The sequence below is a fragment of the Aptenodytes patagonicus genome, chromosome 6, assembly GCF_965638725.1.
Source record: "Aptenodytes patagonicus chromosome 6, bAptPat1.pri.cur, whole genome shotgun sequence".
NCBI classification, from domain to species: domain Eukaryota; kingdom Metazoa; phylum Chordata; class Aves; order Sphenisciformes; family Spheniscidae; genus Aptenodytes; species Aptenodytes patagonicus.
This window is the reverse complement of record NC_134954.1, coordinates 34,046,126-34,072,562: the sequence shown is the minus strand read 5'-3', so window position 1 is coordinate 34,072,562 and position 26,437 is coordinate 34,046,126. Positions and strand designations below refer to the sequence as shown.

Below are 26,437 nucleotides of genomic sequence, written 5' to 3'. Positions count from 1 at the left end.
CCCCAGCACAGAGACGCGAGTCCAGCGTGGGTGTCTTCACGGGCATTAATCCTGCAGTCTGGCCCCCTCGCTCAGCCACCAGCCACATAACTGGGCAGCGCTGTCACATGAAGCGGGGGGGGGGAGCACTGGAAATATAAACGTGGGGACGTTTCGGCAGCAGGTTGGCTTTTGCATGGTGGCACCTGGCTCCGAGAGAGGAGATTAAACCTCCCGCCCGGCACTGCCCGGCCAGGGATAGTGCCCCGGGAGGACGAGCAAGCATCACCCGGGAGAGCCACCCTCACACCACCATCCCTCCAAGGTAGGCTGGGGCAGCTGATGGTTTATCTCGTGGCATGGTGGCCTCGCCATCCTGCCTGCCCACCTCTCGGTCCCCCAGATGCGGGCACAGCAACCCCTCCCTACAGCCATGGGGTGCTGGGGCGGGACACAGCAATCACAGGGAGCTCCACTGCTCAGCCAGCTCATTTTAATTATTTTGGGGAGTAAAGAGGGGGGATTGCAAGCTTTAAATCAGTCACGCATTGCTATCCACGCTTGAGAGCAGCTGGTGGAGGCAGTGCCGCGGGCTGCCAGCCCTCAGGCTCCTTCACCACGCTGGAAATTTCCCTGGAAAAAAAAAAATAATGCCATTCCCCGCTGCCGGAGGGCAGCTGTAAATCACGGCGGCGACGCCAGGAGCTCTCAGCACGGGCACATCTGGACTCGCCAGATTTTTTAAGGCAGCCTCATGGTTTTTTGAACCAGCAGGGCAAGTTATTACAGACTGAAATCTCCCTGGTGTGAGGACTAAGTTGTTATGCGGCAGCTTAACTTGGGGAACAAGCTCGCGCTGAAGTCCTTTTGCTTCATGTTATCATGCTCTTTCATGTTCCAGGGATGAGTTTTCCTCGTAATGTGAAGCCAGCGCAGAAAATTTAAGTCATTATTAATAGATACACTTGATCTGAGGAAGTAAAATGCTTAATGTTTTGTTAAATGAAGTGTACTCTGCAAACAGTCATATGCAGGGAGAAGGTTAAGATGCTACCCCCACATTAGAGATTAATGAGTGCGAGGTTACTGCTAATGAAGTGCTCATCCTCACCAGCGTTGGGGGAGCGAGTCTGTGTAGAAACATCTCTACTGAAGTAAGGGCACATAAGGATGATCCCAGGCTTAATTGGTTGCAGGATCAGGCCCTCAGATCCTCAGGGTCTTGAGGTGCGGGGACGAGCATGCTGGGAGGACAGGTGATATGCCCAAGGCCATGCAGCACGGCAGTGGCAGAGGAGAGGGTAGGGCTGCAGGGTCCCAGCCTTCCTCCACTGCCCAAAATTGCTGCCCAAAGGTGACAGGTAGTTTATAAGCAGTCGAAACCCCCTCTTTTCCTTTGAAACCCAACTGGGGACTTCTCCCCCTCTCCTGGCCAGCCCCAGGATGCTCTGCAGTTGTCCTGGCTGCCAGGTCCTCTCTGCAGTAAATCACTCCTACCTGTATGACAGCGTTCCCCTTAAAAACATGGGAATATCATTTCATCCTGACATCATTTTCCACTCATCGGTGGAAAAAGCACTTGACTTGGCTGGCAGGAGCTCAGGCTCATGTGTTTATGTGCCACTCAGCTGCAAGAGGACTTTTTTCTTTCTACTCTTGCTGGCCCTGGCTATTTTTAACCACCCCCCGTCAGTGATGCTGTTAATCCTGTCATTACCGTGACCCAAGAAGTAAGTGTTATATGCAAATAGACACTGATTAAAAGGCTTGCAAGAAGGGGTCACAGGGTATTTCAACACAGTTTCAACAGCAGTTTAATGCCAGACACACACCTCTTGCAAAATTAGCCCATGTCTGACTGAGAAGGTCTAGACTCCCTGCTAAATATACCCAGCTGCGAGCGCAGGAGGTGGTCCATGCCATGGGAAGGTGATCCCTTCAGTGTGAGTGAGGGCACGTGAAGGCAGGCTTTCTCCATGCCACCATGAAAATATAACCACCAGATTGCTAACATGCAGAGAGGGAAAGCAAACCAGGGCTGCAGAAACACGACCCAGGACAAGTCCCTGGAGAAAACGATCCCAGTCTGTGCCTCTCCCCGGGTCTCCAAACCTTCTCCTGTGCCAGCTGAGGGATCCCAGGGGATAACGAGGCTATTTTTCATACTAAAGCAATGCTTTCAGGAGGTGGTTCAATTGATATCAGAAGGGTGAAGGGGCACAGAAAGGCTGAAGGTAGCAGAATAGCAACAAGTGGTAAAAGAAGAGAGAGAGATGATGGGATTTGGAGGTTCAAACCAACCGAGCAGTTGTGGACAGCCAGCCAGGTGGGAAGGCCAGCCTTGAGTTCAGGGGGAGAAGGAAAACAGGAAAGACCACGTAGGTTGACCTCAAATTAGGTCCCAGTGCAGCTGCAGGTGAACAGGGACCTCAAAGCAGCGGGTCCTTTATACAAGGGATTAATTTACACAAGGACATCAAGTCAGACCCCCTCTGGCTCAGCACGACCCCATCCTGGATGGACACACAGTGATTTTTTTGTGGCTTCATGCTCTTCCCATGGTCTCGGGGGCCAGACAGCTAGATGTCACTGCAGCCGTGCCGAGGAAACCCAAAAAGAAACCTCAAATGACTCTTACAGTATGGATGTGTTGGCCCGGGGCTAGCACAAGGATGCTCATGCTCACCTGCAGGAGCCCAGCAAGGTCCCCACTTGCAGAGGGCTATGGAGAAGGTCCCAAACATTTCTTCCAGCCTCAGATTGACTCCTCGTGGAGGGAACCATGAAGCATTTCAGCAGTCCCTCTGCATCTGGTTGCTTTGATATAGTTTACATCGTCCTGAGATCCGCTTTGATCTTGTTTGTTCCCCAGGGAGGTGGGGCGGGAGGGCTGGCGGGCAGGGGGGTTGTGTCACCCAGAGCCTTGGGCTGGTGGTGAAGCCACCGAGTCATGAGATGCCGAGGTCTATTCTCGTCCCTGCCACAGACTTCTCCCGTGACCTTGAGGAAAGGAGCCACGAGCCTCGGGGCAGCGGGAGCCTGGGACGCTCCGCTGGCATCTGTCCCTGTGCTTAAATGGCAGCAGAGGCTGGGCACTTTCTCTCTCCTATACAACGAATCAGCAGGGAGAGCAGCTCCCCCTGCCAAAGCCCCAGGAGGATTTGTACCTTGCTGGCCTCTGCCAAGTGCTTTGCATCCCTGCAGGGGCATGCCAGCATGCGTCGTGTTGGCCACTAATGTGATGCCCAGAATTTTCCATATAGCAACCACAAAACTGGAAACAGGTATGATTGCCTTAAAGAAAAAAAAAAAATACACTGTTAAGCGGAGAAAAAAACACTTTCTCAGAGCTCAGAGCACACAAATAAGGTTATATGGGGTTGGCCAGACAGGAGCTGGCTAAATTTTTTTTTTTTTTTTTACCCCCTAAACACTAGGCACCGTTTTCCTCCTAGCCTAAACACCCATGTGCCAAGCTGCTGCCTGCAATTAAACCAGCAACTTAATCCAAGAGGTGCTGCCACAACACAGCCCAGTGACTGTTTGACCCTCATTGTGTCGCGTGCACCGTTATCATCTGACCCCGCTGGAGCTATAAATACAACGACAATAGAGCCTTAACTGGATTATAATTAGACAATGAGCCCAGGAGGATGGAAACAATGAACTATAAAAACCCATCTATCCTCCCAGCTAGGACCTACACACACGGGAAGCACTGGAATGGGCGAGTTACCGGGACCTGTAACAGAAAAGCTACAGATTTCCCCCAAATTGGATTCGGAGCATCCTCTAACAGCTCACACTCCTGCCACCAAGTATTACACGGCCCTGGTCACGGGAGACCTGAGAAGCCTCGAGGTCCTGACTGACCGATACTATCAAGATGTCAACCTGGTTTTTGAGATCAGTAAAAATGAGCTGGAGTGGCAGGTGAAAAGCCAAGCATCTTATGGACTCTCAGGTACTTTTCCTTTAAAGGCCAGTTCAGAAAAATAAAAAAAAAAAAAAGAAGGTATTTACTAACCCTAAATAGGAGAGGTGCAGTGCATTTAAGTGCCTAACACTGCTTTTATAGAGCCTGTTCCGAGGTGGCTGGTTTCTGATTAGCTGACTGTGCCCTGCAACCCTAGCCATAAATATTCAGCACTTTATTATTTTCTTCTCTTCTGCACGTACTAACCCACTGGAGGGGCAGGAAAGTGTAAAAAGTGTGTCCACATGATTTTTTTCAGGTTGGAATGGGGCACTTTGTGGCTTAGGCATGCTTGCAAGAGGGCTTGCAGCCCAAATGTCCCATGCAGGGGCTCAGAAAGAGCAGCCCGGTCCTATCTGGGAGGAATAAGATGCTCCCAGGGTAGTGGTACCTGGTGCCTCCCAACCCCAGATAGCTCCCCGTGGTCCCAGATGCTCACCAGGTGCTGTGCATCTACTGATGGTCCCAGAGCTGCCGAGAAATGCAATGCCTTGCTCCAGCTGAGCCCAAACCCAATGCATCCCATGCCCAGCCCTGCATCACCCTCCCAACACGCTCCCACCCAGCTTGAGTGCCTTCAGGCCCAGCACAGTCCCAGCAAAGACAGTTTTTTCCTCCCCTGGGTGCAGGTGGGGAATTCATGAGTTGCCTTTTAGCTCCTGCCAGCAAGGTCTTGCACACAGGGTCCCCTGTGCAGCTGATTGTGGGCAGGGTATTGGTTTACCCAGATCATGCCATATGAAATCCTGCTCCTGGATGTGCACACACCAGGGGAGTTTTGCTTCCCCTCTTGCCAACAGCACTCAGAGCAGCCACCAGCTGTAACTAGGCTCTTTGAAACACCTAAAGCTGCCAGGGAGCTAAAAGAAAAATGGAAAAAGCAGTGTCTTGATCTGGCTTATTCGCAAGGCTGGTGCACAGGGGACAGGAACCCAGCCGGTCAGCCCCAGGCATCAGCCCCGCTCCCTCCTCCCCGCAGGGCTGTGGTCTCTGGAGTACAAGCGGGAGCTGACCACCCCGCTGTGCCTTGCTGCCCACTGGGGTCATGCCACCTGCGTGCGCCATCTCCTCCGCCGACGGGCTGACCCCAACCTGGCGCCAGGGGGGCACGGACCCCTGCACGAAGCCTGCCTGGGGGGGCACACCGACTGTGTCGAGCTGCTGCTGGAGCACAAGGCTGATCCCAACCTGCAGAGCGATGAGGGCCTGGCCCCGCTGCACCTCTGCACCACCCAAGACTCCCTGGGGTAAGGACAGGGTCCCCCATCAGCATCCCCCCGCCAATAACCTCATTCCTCATCCCCTGCATGCAGACCCCAGCGCTTTTACCTCTGTGGGGTGCAAAAGAGATGCCATAGTCCCTGGCAAGGCTTCCCGCATGCTCCCACACCTCCCGGCTGCATCAGCTGCTGCAGCACACTCAGCATAGACGAAAAGGGACATTTCAGTGCCAAGCGCATTGCATGGCCCAGGTCTTCTTCCCATGGACAGGAGCAGTCCAGCCCAGCTCCATATGCTTTTCCTTCCTCCTCTTTTCTGATGATTTATCCTAAAATTACTATGTACCGCATCCCAGGTCCAGCACACTTTCCCCCAGGAGATGCTCAGGATGAGTCCAGTCATGAGGCATATAGGTCACCCCAGCCTCCTGCGCTCCTCAGCCCATGCCAATCCCATCCACAAGGGATGTCAGTGCTGATCACAGCATCTGCTCCTCCTAAAATCCCAGCCCCAGGGCCATAACAAAAGGATGGGGTCTGCAGGATGGGGAGTGATCCTCCACCTCCTCGCCCTGCGCAAGCCACGTATGGGTCCACCTTGGTTTACAGCTGGGACTAAGACTCGGCCACGTGCGTCCTCTCCCTTCTCACCCTGGATCAGCATCAGCATCACACAGATAAGCATAAACATTGGCATGAAAAATAAGCTTTTCACGCGCACGTGCTTGTCTCAGTAAGACTTTAAGTGTCTGAATCATTAGACCCAAGGAATCGGGATTTTTTTTTTTTTTTTTTTATTAATATAAAGAGCTCAGCCCCTTGATATTCTGGCCACCCCAGCTTCAATCCTCTCCCCTTTAGGCAGGCAGTGAGCTTAACTAGAAGTACATGGTGAAGGCAAGCTTCCCACTATGGATCCAATGTATTGTGGGCCAGGTGCCAGGGAAAGAGCTCTGCAAAAGAAAAGCAGCCAAAGAGGAAAAGGTTTGCAGATGTAAATATCTCGAGGCTGGCTTATAGATAAGAGTCTCTGCAAGATGGTCAAAAATCAAGTATTAATCAAATTTTGGTTCAGCCAAAAATCTAGGGATTAATCGAGTGCATCCTTGGTGCGATGAGGGTTGGAAGGAGCAGGATGGGTAAGGGAGGATGCTACAAACAGCCCTCATCATTAATAAGGAGCTGGTTTTAATTCCTTCACCCGAGCTCCCTTTTGACCTTAAAGCCTTCAGTCTCCAAACCCCAAGCCATCCTAAAAGCCCCGGTGGGGTATTTTAGGCTTCACCGACTTGCTTTCCCCCCATAGAGATGGGGCATATAAACCAACCTGGTGCATGGAGAGGACCCCATGGCCCACAGAGGTCCAGGTGTCCTGGTTTTGGCTAGGTGCTTCCCAGCTTGGTGGGGGGAGGGGGGCGGAATTAAAAATGAGCCACCGTCACCAATTTACATGTTATTTCCCCCAGAAGGACAGAGGGGGATGGCAGATGAGCCAGCAAGTGGCGACGCGGAGATCAGACAGACACAGTGTGGAAACAGCTGAGTTATAAGCCCTTGAATATTGGGGGTTTATAATGGAAATGCTGAGAGACCCTTAACTACGCTACCTGGCGCTATGGGGGCTTCTACAATAACTAAGCCAACTCCCTTGAAAGATCAAAAATTAATAGACATTTCAGACAGGTTTTGAGGTTTCGACCACTGCTTTTCAATCGCAAAGACTTTGCTAAAGTTAGAGACTGAGGAGGTCAAGCTTTAGGTAACACAAACATTTCCTCTTTGATTAGGGGGAGACTACTTTACCTTGCCTTTTTTTTTTATTTTATTTTTTTTTATTGAGTAGTAGATTTTAGGTCATCCTTAATTTTTTACTGACAATAAAGAGCAGGTCATTGACCTACATAGAGAGCTATTTTATTTTTCTCCCTCTCGATAACAATGGCCAGAACACCTATGTGCCGGGTTCTTCTGTATTCCCATATACTCGGCAATTCACCATGGGGGCAGGACTTAAAACCTTTGAGCCTCTCAGTGACTGGGATAAAAAAAAATTATCTGGGCTTCCTTCCAGCCATTTGAGCTTCAGAATCCATGAGATTTCAACAAAAAGGATATCAGAGCTTTAATCTAGGAGCTTTTTGAAGAGATGGAAAAAAAAAAAGTTCCAGTAAAGTTCAGTCTTACCTTCTTCACTTTAGGAGCTGTTCATGCCAACGTCGGCCTATTTAGTAGAGTTCCTCTCCTTGACCTCTTTTTTACAGCAGAGATAATTAACATGGTGGGGTAAGATGAGTCTCTAAATTCACTGCACTCTCTCCCTCACGCTCTCCCGTTTCCCTCTTAAAGCTGGGATGATTAAAGGAGTCTGCCTTTATTGGCACCCTGAAAAAAATAAAATAAAAATAATTGAGGGGGAGAGGAAGAGTCTCAACTCTCCCAGTGGTGCCTGGGAGAAGAGCAGGTGTGGGGCAGTGGGAAGGCGCATCGCAGGGTTGCAGGATGTAGCTCCTGCCTCCCGTTGTGGTACCCGCAGCAGAAGGGATGGTGAACACTACCACGTTTGTAGAGTCCTCTGTCAGATCTGCGAGTTGGAAAAAGCTCTCTGAAGATCCCAGGTTTCCCGTGCAACCAGGGAGAGCCTACCTGGAGAGGAATCCCCCAGGGCTTGCCTTCCCCAGCCTTCCACGTAGGGAAGAGGGCTTAATCAAGCCAAGGGATGAGAAAAGATGTCACCCCTGCCTCTGTGCAACTTGGGCTTATGGCTGAGTGATGCCCTTTCGTTCACTTCTTCAAGCTTTCTCTCCACCCTGGGAGTTGAAACCAGAGTTGTCTTCTGGCTCCCACCCTCCAGGACCAAGAGACAGGAGATAAATGGAGAGATGAGTCAATGCAGGAGGAGACTCTGTGTCCGAGGGCTCTGTGCAAGAAATGATGGGGTAGGGAGCGAGTGCAAGAGCTGCCAGCTTGGGGAGGCAGGACAGGTTTTGCTTAGGGGATGTTAGATGAAGATAGCTCATCATGGGAAGAATTAGCAGAAAACAGGAATAAAGCAGGTACCTAAAAAGGCAATGCTATCAAGATAGCAAGGCTCCCAAATGCCAGGGAGATGGGCACTAACCTGCCATTGGTAGATCCAGCCCTGCGGCACCCTCCAGCTATCCCAGCATCGGCCCGGACTCGCTGCCCTTTTGGCTGCGGGAAAGAAGCATTACTACAAATAAAAAAAAGACCACAGATTTTAATTGCCAGCATTTAGCATCATCTAGTGCTAAACTTCGTCCTCTGCTCTGTTTAGCATCAATAAAATACAAAACTCAGGGCATTTGGAGCCATCATTTTGGAAACTCGTCACCCCGCCGGGGAAGACCAGCTCCTTAATGGGTCCTGAGCAAGAAATAAAGAGCCCAAAAGCAGACACAGAGCACAACCCAAGGCCTGACCCTGCTCTTTGGAGAAGCTGCTCCCCAAGTTGGTGTGACAAAATGAGGGCTCATACAGATGAGTATCCACAGCTCATGAAACTTTGGCAAAGAGACGGTGCAGAGAGCGATGCTCCTGGGCTGGTGTTCGCCCCGTGGCAGCAGAGGGGTCCCCACGCCGGCACAACCAGCCCTTGGCACCAGCGTTGCCATGGTTCACCAGTGGGCTTGCAGTGCCCGACAAGATTTTCACCTTTTAAAGAAAAACAGACTTCCTTTCTCCTTCTTGTAGGAAATTAATAAGAATAATCCTTGCATTCAGAGCCAGGGTTGGGGAAGGCTGTTTTTCCAGGCGGGATCAATCCTGCAATAAATCATAGACAGATTGTGAGATGATCACTCGAATGCCATGAGAAACAACTAAGCAAAGGATGGGAAAGCCTCACTCCGGTCCCAGGGAGGGGGGAAAACCAAACAGGAGATTTTCCTTAAGAAAACTGAGGGCCTGAGTGGGCTTTTATGACAGGAATTTTCCTCCAGCCTCCGCTGCCCCAACCTCCTGCTCCTCCTGCTGGTTATTCATCGCATCCCATTTCAAGCTAAATCCAGCTTTCTCTGGGCATTTTTCATCCCAAACTGAGCAGCATCCCTCTGGGATGCAGGGAGCCATCGCCAGTGGGAGCCATCCTGGCAGCGAGAGGGCAGGGGAGGGCGATGGGCACGTCCTGCCCGACGTTGCACCAACATCTGCCCCGACTCTATTGATGGGTAAAGAAGGAAAATAAACCCCAAATCGTTTTATCCCATTTATTTGAGCCAGGACCCCAGCGCAAGGCAAACCTGCAGGCAAACTCAGCACAAGGCAAACACGAGTTATCACAAATTAGTGTGACTTTGACCTAATGAGTGACTTGCCCAAGCAAGGAGACATTTGGGTGTGTTACCCATCAACTGCAAATGTGTTAGGAAGGGTTTGGAAGTGAGTATTAACTAGCCAAAATTAGGCATAGCTGTGTGTGAGGGTGGCTCTTTGAGGGTATCGCTGCCACCGGCGAGCTGCTCGGTCAGGTTGATGGTACCAAGCCGGATGGAAAACAAACTGGTTTGTTTTGCCACCCTGTGCCTGAATTTCTGTTGAACTAAATCCATGGCTTCTTGCAATATTCCCAGAAAATTGGAGAGGAGCCCTCAAAAAGCAGCAAACATTAGCTGAGCCCTATTTAATGGGATTTTAGTCTAATCGGATGGTGAACAACAGGGCATTAATAAAAAAAACCAAGAAGCTAGAAATGCTGGCGAAGTGTTAGAGCATATGAGTTCATCAGCAGAGATTAGAGGCTAAAATAAGAGCATATAGCCAGCAAGCATGAACAGCATCTACCCGGTATGTGCTGATGCCCCATACATCCAAACAGAAGGCACGTGCTCCTCGCGGGGGCCTACCATTTCCATTAACCAGAGGAGATCACCCCTTATTTATAGCCCCTCACTAACATTCCCTCTTTGCCAAGTGAGGAGTATCCAGGGGGAAAATTCCATATAAACTGACTCAGGTTTCTTCCAACAAGTTAGCCATCGAACTTGATAATAAATAAGAATAACCCTTCAGGAAAATAGCATCTGGGAAGGGTGGAATTTCCACCCTGGTATTTCTAGAAAGATATTTGTGATGGCTATCAGGAGACCAAGAGGAATCGAACTCCCTGTAATTGAACTCCCATCCCACTCTCGGTAAGGCAAAACCCCGTGCATGGGATGGAGGGGCTGGGTGCAGCTCTTGGCTTTGCCAGGTAACCCATGATGTACCACCCTTTACCTGGAAATTAAGGGCAGGGGAATATTCCCTCTGTCTTGCCTACACAGATGTAAATCTTCAGCGTGGGCACTCCCAATACACAGCACTTGCCAAAATCAGCACGGTGCTCAGGGTCTCTAGGCAGAGTCGCCTCCTTCCCACCTGGGAAGGAACAGAGATGCTTTAAGCATGATCTATTAAAAAAAAAAAAAAAAAAAAAAAGACCAAAAGGGATTTTTCTCATGGACTAGGCTGCTGCATGTTTTGCAACCAAGTCAGAATTTCCCCCCCCCCCCTCCATTTTTCCCTACAGAACCATCCCTTGGTTTGCCCTTAATGTGTTGTTTTAGGGTGCCAGAGCTAACCGTGACGTTAGGATTAAGCTAACCCCGAGAAGACCCGAGAGAGTCATTATAATTAGGGCTACAAATTCCCTGCTGTCAAGGATGGACAAGACCAGTAAACATGACCGAGTCATGGTGTGATTTGCTCCAGCAACAGACCGTCTCCAACAAAGTTTTACTGACCAGCAGCAAACAGCAAGCACCAAAAAAACCCTCAGCGAGACAAGCCATTGCTTGAGAAAGGGATTCAGCACATTTTAGAGTAAATAGGGAATTGTAAAGTAAGGATCTGAAGATTCTGAGGCTGGCACAACCCCACACTCAATCCACTCACCCACAACTGCCTCCCCAGCAGAGACCATCCACAGCAGATGCCTCCGGCGAGGTCCAGTGAGGGCTGGGAGCATTACACCTGCGAAGGCTGCAGAAACAGCCTGTCCCCACAGATCCTGCAGGATTTTTTCCTGGCAAACTCAGGCTTGACACACACGGGAAAAGCAGCCCAAGGAGGTATTTGCAGATCCTGCACCGCCAAGGACAGTGAATGTCTCACCAGCTCCTATCAAATCTTGGGGGATGCAATGCTACAGGTCCAGAAAGATTCAAGTAGATTATTATTACTATATTATTATTATTATTATTTTCCCCACATATGTTAGCATTCATCTGGGCCAGGAAAAACAAGCAATGCCCTGGCACCGTCCTTCTTCCCTGGGGCTCCTCTTCTTCCCCGTCCCTCTGCTGGAGGGATCAGGCTGGAATTCTGCTCCCCCACAGCTCCTCCTCATTTTGCTTCTGTACCAGCCCAGAACGTCACTTAGGGCTCTGGGTGATACCGGAGCTAAAAGGAGCTAAAAGAAAAGCTTATTAGAGGAAAATAAAACAGGCTGGGGGGGGGGGGGGGGGGGAGGGAGTGAGTGTTAAAGGTTGATACACCTCCCTAGACTCCAGCCACTGAGGCTTCCTGAAGGACTGCTCTTCCCACTTCCCCAGCAGCATCTCTTGGGAAACACAAGCTCACCACATTTTCAAGGTCTCACTTGGACGTCATGTGGTTCTGGCCACCCTCCAAAAAATAACTCCTCCATGCCACAGTGGTGAGCTCGGCCCTGCATGCTAACCCAGCTGCCGACAGCCTTGCCCAGGCGGTGACATTGAGCCATGCTGGCTCCGGCAGCTCCCGGCAGGAGATGGAGCAGTCACTTTGATTCATTTAGACTGGCTGATCACATCCGTTTACTCACATACACACCAAAAAAAAACCCCCATCGGGGCATACCAGGCATCTTTAACCCCCATCCATTGTCAGAAAGATGCAGGTGGAAAGCTCTGATGGGAAACAGTGTCCCTGCTTCACAGCGGCCACGACCCCTCTTTGCAACCACGCACAGTGATGTTAAAGAGAAGCAGAAATAGGAGCAGTGATTTAGTATGGGGAGGATTGCTTACCTTGATTTATTCCTCCTGGGACCTGCAGGTGCTGCCGCTTCATCGTCACTGGGTGCCAAACAAGCCAGCAAAACTCGTTTCCACAGACTTAAACCATATGCAAAGGTGTTTTTTTTCAGAACAGGCAGAAAACACGATTCTTCAGTCTTCTCTGGGGTGGGAACACAACACAGGCATTTGGGTCCCTTAACGGGAGAAGAGGAATCCATTTTTATACCCAAGCAAACCCACACCAAGCTCTTCTGCTGCACAGAGGCGTTACCGAGGGTTTCCCTCCACGTCAGCTCGGTCCCAGCACAGATTAAGGTGTAGGCAGCGGTTTAGGATGTAGAAGCTCTGTGGATGTCAGCCAAGGGATGGGATTGTATAGATCATCTCCGTAACACCCCAGGGCTACGCCTGTGCCGGGAGGTGAAACTGCAGATGACACTGATGGCATGAAGGGGCCCGTCATCCTATGTGTCCTCATCATGGCTGGATGCATCCCTCACCCCTCACTGTCTGGGACAGACCCAGCTGGCATGGCTAACCATGGGCACTGCTCCCGGTGCTGCCTGACCACCAGCACAGCCGAGACAAGGATCACCGATCTTTGGTGGGTCAAGGTGGTCAAGAATGGTCAAGGTAGTCAAGGATGGTCAGGGATGACCATTCATGAATGATGCTGGTCAAAGGCAAGAGGGAGACATTGCCCAAAACCACCATCACCACCGCTGCGGTGGGGACCAAGCCACAGGGTCACCCACCCCAGCCTCTGCTGCTCTCTCCCAAAATCCTCAAGTGCCACAGCCCCTGTAGGAGCCCAGCACAATTCTGACCCCCATCCTCACCCCACGCAATCTCCCACCCCATCATCCCCCATAGCTCCCACTCCAGCCCATGCCCCCCAAGCCCCATCCAGGCAGTGCACCCCCAGCCTCCCCATCTCTTTGCAGATGCGCCAAGCTCTTGCTGAGACACAGGGCCACCATCAACCTGCCCAGCGAGGATGGGGGGGAGACGGCGCTGCACGTGGCGGCCAGGCACTGCCTCTGTGACCATGCCCGCCTCTACCTGCGGCACGGGGCGCGCGTTGATGCGCGCAGCGCACGGGAGGAGACAGCCCTCAGCATCCTCTGCGGGCAGGCACCGGGTGCCAGTGAGGGCTGCCTGCAGCTTTGCCGGCTGCTGGCTGCCCACGGTGCCGACATCGACGCCCGGGATGAGATGTGGAGGAGCCCCTTGCACAAGGCGTGTGGGGCTGCCAACGCCAGCCTGGCACGCTTCCTCCTGAGGCGCGGGGCCGACGTCAACGCCATCGACTATGATGGCATCTCCCCACTGGGCTGCGCGCTGCAGAGTGCCGCCTTCAAGCAGGAGCTGCGGCCCCATCTCGCCGTCCAGCTACTGCTCAACCACGGCTCCCAGAAGATATGGCCCCCCGCCTTCATCAAGGTACCAACCCCAAAACAGCCCCTGTGCATCCCCTCGCACCCAGGATTTTACAATTGGGGTCGGGGTGCTTTGGGAAATAAAAAGCTGGGGGGTTAGGAGAATCTGGGAGAGCCTCGCGGTCCGGGCAGGGAGAGGGGACCATGGCATTGGGGTTGGCAATGCTGCTGGGAATGATGGAAATGAAAACACCGACGCGGAGTGGCAGCGGGGAAAAGCAGGCAGGGCGAAGGGCAGGATGGAGCCAGCATGGGCCAGGGGGACTGGCAAGGAGGATTTTTTTCCTGCCTGGGGATGTCAGAGACAGGCTTGCTACATCAGCTATCAGTGCAGCTGCCTTATGGCTCTGTGTTTCATTGATTTTACATCAAACAATAAAGAAAATATTATCCTGGCTTATCACACACAAGCCAAAAATGTAAATAAGAAGCAAGGGCCACATCCAAAGGAAGAAGTGCCACAGCAAGGCAGGTCTTCCCACCACTTCACAGATGGAGAAAGATCTCCAAAGCATGCCAGGACAAACCTTACACCGGCCTCATACCAACACAGGATCATCCGAGCCTGGACTGCGGCAGGGTGGGACAAGCCCCGGCTGCAGCATGTGGATGCTCTGCCCCTCTGGGACATGCATCTCTGTCTGACCCGCTCCCCCCGTTGCCCATGACTAGGTGCTGAAGTCTTGCGCGGCCGTGCCGGAGATCATTGAAGTCCTCTTCAATTCCTACTCGCAAATCCCTGTCTCCGAGAAGTGGGCCGAGGCCGTGCCGGAGGAGGTGTTTCAGGTGAGACCGCGCTGGCGGTTTGGCAGGGACAGCTGAGCCCCAGGAAGGGGGTTTTACCCAACGAGAGTTTTTTTCCCCCACCCAAACTTCACCTGGGTGGGGGAAAAAAAAAAGGGATAGTCCTCGAAGCACCACCACACACCCGCTCCACCTCAGCAGCTCTACATGCCTTTAGTTCCATCAACACCAGAAAACCCATTCCTGCCCCTGGCCCCCAACAAAATACAATCCCAACATCTGGAAGTGACCCTGGAGCCAGACCGCTGCCTGGCAAGAGCCCACGCCACTAATTTTGATTTTCAAAAAGCTTGTCCCCCGACGTGCAACAGGTATGGGCCAGCCTGCTCTTGAATGATCTTGGATGGCTGCCTTGCCCCCGCAGGCCTTTGGTTAGCTTGGCTGCGGGGGGACGGCTGCTGAAATGCATATAAACCCCTTCAGCGCATTCTAGGGGATGGGAGAAATGATTTTTTATTCCAAGCCAAGGAAAAGCTGAGGCTGCACAGACCGATCCTGCTTTGTTTCCCCATCTTAGAAACAAGCGGGTCTCTTCTACGTCAGCCCTAAAGCTTTCTGCAGCGATACTGCTGCCAGTGGGCATGAAAGCATCCTCCCCAAACAGCGCCTGCAATGAGGCTGGGTTTCTTCACGTGTGCTTGTACAGGAGAATTCCTCATCCGGCCTTTGCTTGCAGGAGCCACGTCAGCGCATGGACCCCTAACCCATGGGCAAACATCTCTGATGGGTTTCTTACCTCCTTCCCCTTAGATCTTCATCTCAAAAGTATCTCTGGCTTGTTTGGCTTAATCAGGAAAAAACTAAAACCAACTGATGCTCATGTTTTCCCTCCCCCCTCTCTTTGCAGCAGCACCAGCTATTCTACGAGTCCTTCTTCCGGCTGGCAGGCACAGTCCGGTGCCTGCAACATTTATGCCGCTCCGCCATTCGGAAAAAGTTTGGCAGCAAATGCCATTGCCTTATCCCCTTGCTGCCTGTGCCCAAGCCTTTGCACGATTACCTGCTGCTGGAGCCCGAAGGAGTCGTGCTTTGAAGGGCCGAGAGGAGCCGACTGAGGTCTGCCGTCCAGCCCTCCCTTACCCCATCGTCCCTCGGTGTAGCACAGCAGCATCCATTTCTGTCAGCCGAGCGAAGGAGCACCGGTTTTCATGATAGATGGTTGTTTTTCAGGGATTTATAACGTAACTAAAATGTGCTTTCGGCTGTAACTTTGTATAGATTTTTTTTCTAATTGTACTTTAAATAGATTATAAAGAGTAATAAAATGATTAGTAGCTGTTACAAGCATACTGCAGATATGAACAATACTCATTATAAAGGATATCTGCAAAGCAGCAGGGCTCCTCAGGTGTGCAAAGGCAAGCACACACAGCAGACGAGTAAAATCAGCCCACGTGGGCATCAAATCCCTTTGGATAGATCTGCCCTGTGAGTGGCACAAGCAGAACTGGGACCAGGCGTGCATCGTGGAAGCCGTTAGCAGGATGCAATATCCAGTGGTGTTAATATAGACCGTAAAATAGACCAAAAATCTATTTTTTGACGTAGACGACATCAAGAGCGAGCTGGTTACTCCACTCAGGACCAGAGGCGGGAGGTGACACAGCCCCCTATTTCTCCCAGCTCCCCGTAGTCCAAGGGATGCACCAGCACCTCCCGTACCCATTGGGCCCATCGCTGCTCCCAGGCTGGCATGCAGAGGGGCTGGAAAGCCCGGTGGCAATCCAAAGTGGAGGAGTTTGGGCTTCCATTTCACACGGTGACTTGGCAAAAGGTACCAGGAGGAGTGAGGATTTGTTTTCCCAGACCCTCAGGCTCCCCAGATTAAATTCTGTTGAACCAAAGCAAGCGCGCACACGTGCCCCTTGGAAGAACAGCTGTCCTTATGCTAGCAGCTCTGCCACAGCACTCGCCAAATTGTTCCGCTGCTTAATTACACTCACTTTTAAAATATATATATATAAATAAATCAGCCTTTTTGCATGTTTGACTGGACTTTGCACCAGCACCCAACACTATTGTGGGTTATACAGCCAACGTGTGCAGGTTGCAGGCAGCATCCCTGGCTCCCAGATTCGACGCCCATGGAAATGGGGAGGGAAAGGAAATTCCCCCCCCCCCCCAGCTTCCACCTGCTGCTTCCGCAGCTTGCCTCGCCCTTTAAGTTGTATACAGATGTGCAAGGGCATCGCCAAGCCCCTGCCATGTTCCCTGTCTTTGGTGCCTGAGCCCTGTCCCACATGGGAATGCCCCACGGCAAAGCCCCACACCAAATCTCCGTGACACCTTGAGACCTGGCACTTCGTTACTTTAGTGGCTGTTTGACTTTATGGCTTGTTTCAGCGGTCAGAGCAGGGGAGTGAATTGAAGGGGATTTAGGGAAAACCCGTCCTGGCTGAGTCATTGTGTGTTTGAACCAGCCAAATCTAAATTTTGGTGCCTCTAATGAGTCTTTCATCTTTTGTGTGGTCCCTGAGCGGGAAGAACGACACGTTTTACATCCGTATTGGGCAAGTTTGCATGGAGATAGAGTCCCACCAGGTGATCGCATCCTCCCCCCAAAATCCGTGACCTCGTCTCCCCATCCTGCAGCTACCGTTGGGGAAAGAAAATGCACATCAAAGAGGGGAAAAAAGCAAGCAGGTCTGTGCCGGGGAACCTGGCCCGCAGCCTCGCCGCGGGGCTGGGAGGGACAGAGGGGCGGCAGGGGGCTCGGGGGAGGATGGAAGGGCCGCGGGAGGGGGGAACCGCCGCGGACACGCGTGGGCTGCCGCCCCAGGCGCTGGCTGCGCGGCGCCCCGCGGCCGGCAGGGGGCGCCCTGGGCACGGCCGCCGCCGCGGGGCCGTCGGGGGGAGCCGGCCGGCACCCCCGGGGATGCGGCGGGGCGCGGCGGCACCGGCTGCCCACGCAAGGGGCGGGGGGGACAGCACAACCACCTCGCAAAAAAAGAAAAAAGGGGGAAAATGTAAAAAAAAAAAAATACTTTGGGGGTTTTGGGGGTTTTTCCCTCGGCTCAAGCCGTTCTGCCGGCGGCGGTGGGAGCGCAGCGGGCGCGGCTCGGGGCGGGATGATGCTCCGGGCGGGATGATGCTGCTCCGGGCTCGCCTGCTTGGGTGGATAAGTTTGGCGGGCGGGCAAGGGAACGTTGGGGTATATATACATATTTTTCCCTCCTGCCGGCGCCTTGTTTTGATGCAGATGTTATGGGAAAGGATCGTTTTATTTTTTTTTTTCCAGCAGCTAAAGACGGGAGGTCACATTAACTTATAATACGGCGACACATAAAAATGCGATTATGCCTGCTAAACAGAACACAGTAGGCTGCTAGTTAAGACAATGAGATTTCCAGGAAGCGATGCATAAATTCTTCAAAAAATGACACATTTTTCACGTTTCATTCCAATTAAATTACTGAGGCAGCTAACACAGCGCTGCGCACACCATACATTTGGGTGAAATGAAGGCTTTTCGGGGTTTTTTTTTTTCTGTTTTGTTTTGTTTTGTTTTTTGTAAGTCTATCTGGCTGCGCGTGTTTTATGAAAGGCGGTTAATATTAAGCTGCTATTAAGGAAAAAACGTCAGAGACCTTCGCTCCTCGCCTTTTTCTTGTGGCGGGGCTGGTCCGTCTCGCTTTTCCACCCTGCAGCAGTAAAACCGCCGATGGTCCCGGCCGGCAGCGGCTGCAAAATAATTTCCAAATAATGGGAATTACCCGCCCTGATGCACACACGCCTCTGTTTGCAAGGAGCTGGTTAAACAGCCGGGGCTGGGGAGAATTAAGGAGCCCCCCCGCAAAAGGCTTTGCCAACCCGTCGGGTGTTTCCCCACCCGGGGTCCCTCCGAAGCCGCCGCCGCCGGAGCCGCCGCCGCGGGCAGGATCGGGCCCCCCCGGGGCGGCTGCGGGGATGGAGGGGGGTGCTGGGGTGGGGGGTCCCGGTGGGAAGCCGGGCTCGCTCCCCACAACCTGCTTGATGGCTGAAAAGGGGCTCATCAGGGTGATAATCAAGCCCCGAAGTGGCCCCGGTAATGAAATAGCATTTGATTTTATTTTATTTTTTTTTTTTTTTTTAAAGCCGAGCGAGGCATCGCGGAGGCTGCGCTGAGGCGGGTGATCCGCAAAGCAATACAAATCAGAAATGAGATTTTTGAAGTCCTAATGAACCTGATTGCATGAACATTTATAATCCCCCATGGCTTTAAATGAAATCAGATATAATCAGGAGCTATGGGGAAAGGGAGTGTTTACAGGCAGAGATTGGGAAGTGCTGCTGTATTAGTAAAGATGCTGTTCCTTCTATTGATGTCTAAAATGATGGATAATGTGAGAATGGCAAATATACTATTTGTCTAATGGCTCTGCAATTAAATTCCCCTGTAAATGACCCATGCCTCATTTCATCCTAATCTATGGAATTTTGATTGAATTCGTCAGCTCTAATTGAAAAATACTGCACTTTAATGTCTGCAGTGCAGTTTCAGGACCGCGCTGGTTTTAATGAGACGGTGCCCCTCTGACCTGGGAATATTTTAGACTTTTATTCGGGATTTTAAACTGGCGGATTTCTCAACTATATTCCACGAAAAGCCGTGAATGGGAGCGTGCGTGTGTGCGTGTGGTTTTCCAATGCTAGAGATAATCTCTCCGTACCGATGCGTTTTATTAAGGTCTCCTTTAGTGCTCTTAAAATATTTGGACTCCGGTTATTTAAATACATATCAATTTAAAAGAAAAAAAAAAACAAAACAGCCTATTTCCCCTCATCCGAACGAATTTTGGGATACGAGCCGGGATTACCGAAGCCAAATTTATTTCTTTTTTTTTTTAACCTGCACGGCGTTATTTTCACCCTTTTACCCTCCTTTTTCCTAACCCGAAAATCCCGAGCGCCTTCAAGTTTGTTAAAAAAAAAACCACAACCGGGGTGTGTGTGTGTGTGAACAAACCAAAAAAAAACACCACAGAAAAAATAAACCAACAAAAAAAAGCAGCACATCTGCCGTGCATGGGGTGGAAGTTGTGGGGAGAGGGACCCCCCCCCGCTCCGGTGCCGCCACCGAGCCGAGGCGGCGGGGATGCTCCGGGGCGGGCGGGGGCAGCCGCCCGGCAGCCCCAGCTCCCTGCCGGAGCCGAGTTCCCAGCCTGAAAGGAGTTCAAACGGGAACACGCGAAGGAGTTAATGCGATTAAGCGACGAATGAGGGTTTGGGGGTCTTTTTTTCCCTGCTTGGAAATCGAAGGGGGAGGCGGGAGGGGGTTTCCCGGGGTTGCAGCGGCGCCCGCGGGCACGCGTGGCGTGGCGGGGCGCATCCCGCGGCGGGCACCCTCCCGTATGCACCCCCAGCACGCCCTTGCGAAGGGCCAAATCCTGCTCACCCCCATCCCTCTCACTCCCAGTTCCTGCAGCCCAAATACGCTGAAACAAGCCCATGGCCACTCACAAAACTGCCTCCCCGGCCGAGCCCTTCACTGCAGGGATGAACACCCTCCCAGTGCCGGTAGGGTATAGGATGGAGAGCCCTGGATGCATCCCTTATTTTGTCATTCAGTGCTCACACCTAATCCCTGCATCATTAAGTACACACTGATTTTTGGGGGGTGGTTTGGCTCATGGTCTCCCCTCTTGCCCACCCCCCTCCCTAGAAAAAATCACTTTTATCACTCACTATCCCTAGAAAAAAAATCACTTTAATCACTCACAGTAGGGTGAGATGCTTTTGATGACATTTCCCGTGCAATTAAAATTTCCCCCGTGAAGGTGCAAGAATCACCTCGCTAGGGTCTCCGTAAGCCTGAGTTTTGCTTTTGATAAAGTCATCAGTTTTATCATCGGCTGCAAAACAAATCTCCCACCCCCCAGCTCCTCGATGGCCCAGCAGCCTCAGGGACCAGCAGCAGCATGCACCCTGCTCCAAATAATATGCCTCATCAGCACAGCCCCCCCGATGCCCGGTGGAAGGATGGACATGAGCTCGTGTGTCCCATGGAAATTCACAGCACAGCTCCCTACAAACAGGCTGGAGGTGCCCAAAGGATCAGGAGCAGCCATCAGCCCCCGGGCACGCGGCGGGTCAAGCTGCCGTCCGGGGTGGAGGGATGCTCTGACCTCTGCCACCCTACGGACTTGCACCTGAAAAGGTTTGAGCACCTCCCCGTTTTCCTCTTCCTCCACAGCTCCCTTCTTTCACTTCTTCACTCCAAAAAGCTGTACCTCCTCCCTACCCTGATTTGGGGGAAAAGCCCACCGTTTATTTAGCACACTCTCTCCACCCAGCCAAGAGGCCACTGGAGTCACAGACACCCCCCAAAATCTGCCCGATTCAAACATGCCTCTGTGTATCTGAAGCTCCTTTCCTGGGAAAGGTTTTTTGGGGCAAAACCTGCCAGAAGCCACCTGCTCTTCAGCAGTCCCTACTTCGGGTGATGCAGGAGTCTCCCTGAGCAGTGTCTTGGTGCCACATTTTGCGCTGGGGCCATGCAGGACCAGGTCTGCACCCGCGTTACGGCCCAGGGGGAAAAGGGCTTCTGCCCCCCCCAGCCAAGCATGACCCTCCAAAATACTGATTTCTACCACATACTCAGATTTAGACCCCCTGGGAAAGGCTCTTGCCTTGTCCCACGGGTGGTGGGGGTCCCTTCGCAGGACACGGGGGCGGCTGGCCAGGCTCCCCTGCCCACCCTGCCCACCCCGCCTGCCCCTCACCTCCCTCCCGCCTGTTACGCTTCCCAGGCACAATCACGCTCCGGTTGCTTCTCCGACAATCAGAGATCGCCGACGTTTTTCTCCGGGAGAAAAATCAGCTAATTATGTGCCGAACAAAAAGCCTATTCTCGTCTGAAATAATACTCCTGTCTTGCAAAGGTACTTGTTTGTGGGCAAATTTTGAAGAGGGCTGACAATAAAAACAGCTGCAGGAGCTGGGTGTTGGTACACATTTCCATGCCCTGCCAGATTACCATGCCTAATTATCTCCCCTTTCCGCAATCTAACGTGGTTTCCTGAAAAGAGATTATTTCCTCCCCCCCCCCCCCGCTTTTCTATTTAAATGAAAGCTTTGCTTCTCCACAAGGATTTCCAGCCTGCTCTGGTTGGTTTTGGAAGGAGTGGAGATGCTGCTGATTTGGGGGGGCCGGAGGGTTTAGCTCAGCTCCATCCACCACGGTGGGAAGGAGCAGGAGGCAGGAGAGGGGCTGCAATCCGACGATGTCTGCTGGATCACAGGGAGGGGGGAAAGGGAAAAAAATCGGAGAGAAACAACCACGCGTGTGGCTACGAAGCACCCACGGGGGAGATTAAGAACCTTGCCGGCACTGTGCTGGGAAAAATCCCAAGCGCCGCACTACCGCACATATGGTGGCCTCTGCAAGACGGAGCCGGGACATATGGAAATGAGCTGTATAAGTAAACTTTTCCCAGTCCCTTGAAGTCAGATATGGGCCCCAAAAGTGTGTGTGCACGCACACATACCCCCCGATCCGCAGCAGCAGCTGCTTCGATGGCCATCCACCCTGTCCCATTTGCCACACCGCTGGGAAAAATTGTTTCTCCAGCAGAAATGCAGCATTGGGGAGGGGGGAACCCCAAAATTCATGCCTCAGGTGACCAACGGGGCTCAGTCCCCAAAAGCTGCATCAAGCCAGGGATGGAGAGCCAGATGCAGGACCTGCTGGCGAAACTGCACTGAGACCCAAAAGCAATAACCCCCCTTAATCGTTTCTGCCAAGAAAAGAACGGTTTCAGATGTTGGCTGGAAATGTGGAGGGATAAACTGACCCAGATATCCGGGCACGGGGCGGGGGGCAGCCCCCAGCCCCCCATTTGGGGAAGCCGCCAAGCTTCAGTAGTGGGAATTAGCAGCAAATGGGTTTTTTTTTGGTGGAGCTGAAAATGCCACTTGCTGAGGGCTGGGTGGGAGGTTGTGACCTCCCAGGGGACAAACCCCAATGGGCACATTTTGGGGGGGGGGTAAAAGCCCCCACTGCTTTGAGTGGGGGGGGTCCCTTGGGACGTGCAGCTGTGCTGATGCTCGAGAGACCACCCTCACCCCTTACCTCGCCCGCTGGGTTTCCGGGGCCTGGAGGGTGGCCGGCCAAGAGGGGTAGGATTTGGGGGTCAGAGCGTGGCTGTCCCCATCCTTGGCACCTGCCGGCCCAGCTGTTGCAGGGGTCAACTTCCTCCTGGGGTGCGCAGCCCCCAAGACCTGATGTCTGCCATCTTCCCCCAGAAAATATGAGCATCAATTAGCTAGAAACAAGTGGTGGGTCATTAAGAGCTTCCTTCCCAAGTGGGCAGGCCAGCCAGGAGCAGGGTATCCTGCTGACCCTTGGTTTTGGGGGACACCTCCCCCCAGCCAGAAGCCACTTTTAATCAGGGTTTGTACCCCAAAGCCCCCCAAAACCAAGCCCCGAGGCGCAGTCAGCACCATTGTCCCGGGAAGGCTTCAGCTTCCCAAAGGCAGGAGGGATCCCACCCCCAGCCAACCCCTCTCCTTTCTTTTTTTCCCCCTCCTTTTTTTTTTTTTGCATTTAATTTTATTTTCCAAACCACTTGATCTTTGCTTGGGAACCTCCATTAATTGCCTGGGTTTGCCTCTTCGCCTGGTCCCTTTATCATTATTTATGGCCTTTGAAATTGTGTAAAGTTCCCTTGACGTTCAATTTACAAGTTTGGGGGCATTTTTTTTTTTTTCCTTTTTTTTTTTTTTTTTTTTTTTTTTGTGTTCCAGCTTTTGTCCTTGCCAAAGTCGTCGTGTTGGAAAAGGCTTTGAGCCGGCCAACATGAGAGGCTCGCCGGAGAAAAGGGAGCAGCCCTCCATCGCTTTTAATTCCGCCGTGTTGCTGAATGGCTCTTTTACATAATTGCAGAAGCAATTTCAAAGCCAAGCCAGGGGCTGACTTTACCCAGAACCACATGGAGCCTATTTGGGGGCTTTTCAGGAAAAAAAAAAAGGGGGGGGGGGGTGAGAGAGGGAGAGAAAAGCGTGAATAAAATAGGGTGGTTTTTTTTTTTTAAAAAAAAAAGGGTTTCAATGCCTTGGAGGCACCAGATCGGTGTGTCTGATGGGGAATGTCACACGCCCTGGGGGAGCGGGGGACCCCACGGAGGTCCCCGACGGCGCCGCGGGGCGTCGGTCCCCGGCGGACCGTCCCACGCGTGACCCGCGGGGGAGAGGGCGCTCACGCGTGGGACGCTCACGCTCCCTCTCCCGTCCGGCGGCCGGGAGGTGGTGGCGGCGGAGGGAGGGGGGTGGGGGGGGAGAGGAGGTGCTAGGGGCGTGGTCTCACCGCTCGGCCCCGCCCCGCCGCCCCCCCGCCCAATGGCAGGCGGCGGCGGCGGCCACGTGGGGCGGGCCGGGTTCCCAGCCGGGCAAAATGTGAATGGGCGCGGGGGAGCGCGGGCGGGCAGAGCGGCGGCGGCGGCGGCGGCGGGCGGGCTCCGCGGGGGCGCACGGCGGCGGGCGGGGGGCCAGCCCCGATGTGCGGGCGGCGGCGGCGGGCCGCGGCCCCGCTCCGCCCCGGCTCTGCCCCACGCGTGGGCGCTGCGCGGCTCTGAGGAGGAGGAGGAAGAGGAGGAAGAGGAGGAAGGTGGTCGCTGCCGCCGCCGCTCCGGCATGAGCGCGGCTTTCCAGCCCTCGCTGATGATGATGCAGCGCCCGCTGGGAAGCAGCACGGCCTTCAGCATCGACTCGCTCATCGGCAGCCCCCCGCCGCCCGCCCCCGGCCACTTCGTCTACACCGGCTACCCCATGTTCATGCCGTACCGGCCCGTGGTGCTACCGCCGCCCCCCCCGCCGCCCCCCGCGCTGCCGCAGGGCGCCCTGCAACCGGCGCTGCCCCCCGCGCATCCCCACCACCACCAGCTCCCCAGCCTGCCCACGGGTTTCTGCTCCAGCCTGGCTCAGGGCATGGCCCTCACCTCCACCCTCATGGCCACGCTGCCCGGCACCTTCCCCGCCTCCCCCCAGCACCAGGAGGCCGCCAGGAAGTTCGCACCCCCGGGCAACTTCGATAAAGCCGAGGGGATGCCCCCGGACGGCGGCGGCGACGACGGCAAAGCCTTCCTGGGGAAGGACGGAGCCCTCCTGCCCTTCCCCGCCCCCGACGCCGTCCAGGCCTCCCTCGGTGAGTGAGCGCCGGAGCCGTCGGGGGGGAGCGGGGTCCCGGTGCCCGCTCCGCGCATCACCCCCCGGCGGGGCGGGCTGGGAGGGGGTCGGGGGACGGGGCGGCCCCGGGGACGGGGGCCCCCCGGGAGGAGGCAGGGCTGGCCCCCGGGGGTCCGGTGGCCGCAAGGCCGAGGAGAAGGGAGGAGGAGAAGGGAGGTTTCGAGCCCCCGCCGCTTGAAAAAATAATAATAAAATCAACCCAACCGAAAGACACACGGAAAAAACCCAACCCCAAACCCAACGATTTTCGGGTGATGGACCTGCGGGTCGGGGGGGTGCTGTGGCCGCGGGACGGAGGGTACTAAACATTAATGAAAGGCCTCTGCTTCGCTTCCAGCCGGGGCTCTCCGGGGCCAGGGGAAGGAGGACCCCAAAGCAGAAGAGGACGCGAAAGGCAAGGAGGAAAGTTTCTCCATGGACAGCGATCTAGACTATAGCTCGGATGACAACATTCCCGGCCAGGCGGCTCACAAGGAAGAGGACTCTGGCAATGCGCTGGAGGAAAACCCCCAAAACCCCCCCAATTCCACCAACACCACATCCACGGGCAAAAACCGGCGGAGGCGAACAGCCTTCACCAGTGAGCAGCTGCTGGAGCTGGAAAAGGAGTTTCACTGCAAAAAGTACCTGTCCCTGACGGAGAGGTCCCAGATCGCTCACGCCCTCAAACTCAGCGAGGTGCAGGTGAAAATCTGGTTCCAGAACAGACGGGCTAAATGGAAACGGGTCAAGGCGGGCAATGCCAACTCCAAGACAGGGGAGCCCTCCCGAAACCCTAAGATCGTGGTACCCATCCCGGTGCACGTCAGCAGGTTTGCGATCAGGAGTCAGCATCAGCAGCTGGAGCAAGCCCGACCCTGATCTCTCCCTGCGCTCAGAACCACAAGTTTTCGAGGGAAAAGTTTCCAAATCGGGGTTTAAAAACAACCCACCCGAAAAAAAAAAAAAAAGGCAAAAAAACCTAAAGCAAACAATAGCCAACAAGAAAAAAATCCCACGCGAGCGCACGGCAAATCCCCGCCACGAGCGAACTTTAAAGCGAAACTTTCCACTTACCGAGTCAAGCGAGAGTCTGCAAAGGCAAGAGGCTTGGAAACTGTTTTGGTTTGGAGCAGGAATATCAAACCCTGGAAGAGACACACAGATATTTATTATTATGCTGCCCCCACTTTGTACATACTCATGCTGTCTTGGCTGCGATGGGGACCACAGATGCAGTATGGTGTCGGCGCCGGATCCAGCAGTGATTTGCCCATGTCCCCCCTCACCGGCAGAGAAATCTCCAGCGAAACCCGCAGCGCGCCTTTAGCCATCTTTTGGGTTTTGTTTCTTATCGGGGGCAAAAGGTAAAAAGATGAGAGAACAAAAACGAAAGAAAACTAAGAGTTTCATTTCATGCCTTTTTTATTGTTTGATTTTATTTCCGATGGCTGAGTGGCAGGCACTGGGGGACGATTTTTTAAATATATTTTTTGCCTGGCTTTCTGTCGATTTGGTTTGCCTATTCTACCAAGCCATGTTTAAAAGAGAGAGAGAGAGAGAGTGGCGGGGGGGGGGGGGGGAAGCACGATCTTCTCTATTGTGTTTAATTTATTTCAATGTAGCTTATTTCCTTTTAAGTTATGAAATTCAAAAGCAAACTAAGTCTTGTGAATAAAAACCGACAAAGAAACAAAAAAGACAAAAAAAAAAAAAAAAAAAGCCCTCCATCCCCCGGCTGTTCTGTCCAGAATTTGGCGTTGAGCTGATTTTCTTTTCCCCTCCTGCACTGCCGGAGCGGAGCGATGCTGCTCTCGCCTTTTTTGCGAAGCCACGTTTATTGCGGGGCGAGGGGAGACGGGCAAAAAGTTTCCCTTTTTT

The 26,437-nt window shown here is 53.2% G+C and overlaps 2 protein-coding genes across 5 annotated transcripts; both read left to right on the top strand.

Annotated features, from left to right (window-relative positions):
• Nucleotides 1-216: 216 nt before the first annotated feature.
• Nucleotides 217-15,701, top strand: ASB18 (ankyrin repeat and SOCS box containing 18). 4 transcript variants are annotated; one of them, XM_076342049.1, is made up of 6 exons: nucleotides 217-304; nucleotides 3,417-3,943; nucleotides 4,935-5,202; nucleotides 13,118-13,616; nucleotides 14,285-14,398; nucleotides 15,267-15,701. In XM_076342049.1, exons 2-6 carry the CDS (start codon nucleotides 3,703-3,705, stop codon nucleotides 15,447-15,449), a joined length of 1,305 nt encoding a protein of 434 aa, XP_076198164.1. In that variant the 5' UTR covers nucleotides 217-304; nucleotides 3,417-3,702; the 3' UTR covers nucleotides 15,450-15,701. The 4 variants fall into 4 exon arrangements, with proteins under 4 accessions (XP_076198164.1, XP_076198162.1, XP_076198163.1 ...); XM_076342047.1 differs by having other exon boundaries at nucleotides 15,264-15,701; XM_076342048.1 differs by having other exon boundaries at nucleotides 234-304; nucleotides 3,435-3,943; nucleotides 15,264-15,701.
• An 8,324-nt stretch (nucleotides 15,702-24,025) lies between these two features.
• GBX2 (gastrulation brain homeobox 2) lies at nucleotides 24,026-25,527 on the top strand. The gene is made up of 2 exons (XM_076340732.1): nucleotides 24,026-24,536; nucleotides 24,915-25,527. Exons 1-2 carry the CDS (start codon nucleotides 24,026-24,028, stop codon nucleotides 25,436-25,438), a joined length of 1,035 nt encoding a protein of 344 aa, XP_076196847.1. The 3' UTR covers nucleotides 25,439-25,527.
• The last annotated feature ends 910 nt before the right edge of the window (nucleotides 25,528-26,437 follow it).

Coding starts and splice junctions, on each gene's coding strand:
- ASB18 (XM_076342047.1), top strand. CDS start 3,703: ATGGGCGAGTTACCGGGACCTGTAACAGAAAAGCTACAGATTTCCCCC. Junction 3,944..4,934: donor AGCATCTTATGGACTCTCAG/GTACTTTTCCTT, acceptor TCCTCCCCGCAG/GGCTGTGGTCTCTGGAGTAC. Junction 13,617..14,284: donor GGCCCCCCGCCTTCATCAAG/GTACCAACCCCA, acceptor GCCCATGACTAG/GTGCTGAAGTCTTGCGCGGC.
- GBX2 (XM_076340732.1), top strand. CDS start 24,026: ATGAGCGCGGCTTTCCAGCCCTCGCTGATGATGATGCAGCGCCCGCTG. Junction 24,537..24,914: donor CGCCGTCCAGGCCTCCCTCG/GTGAGTGAGCGC, acceptor CTTCGCTTCCAG/CCGGGGCTCTCCGGGGCCAG.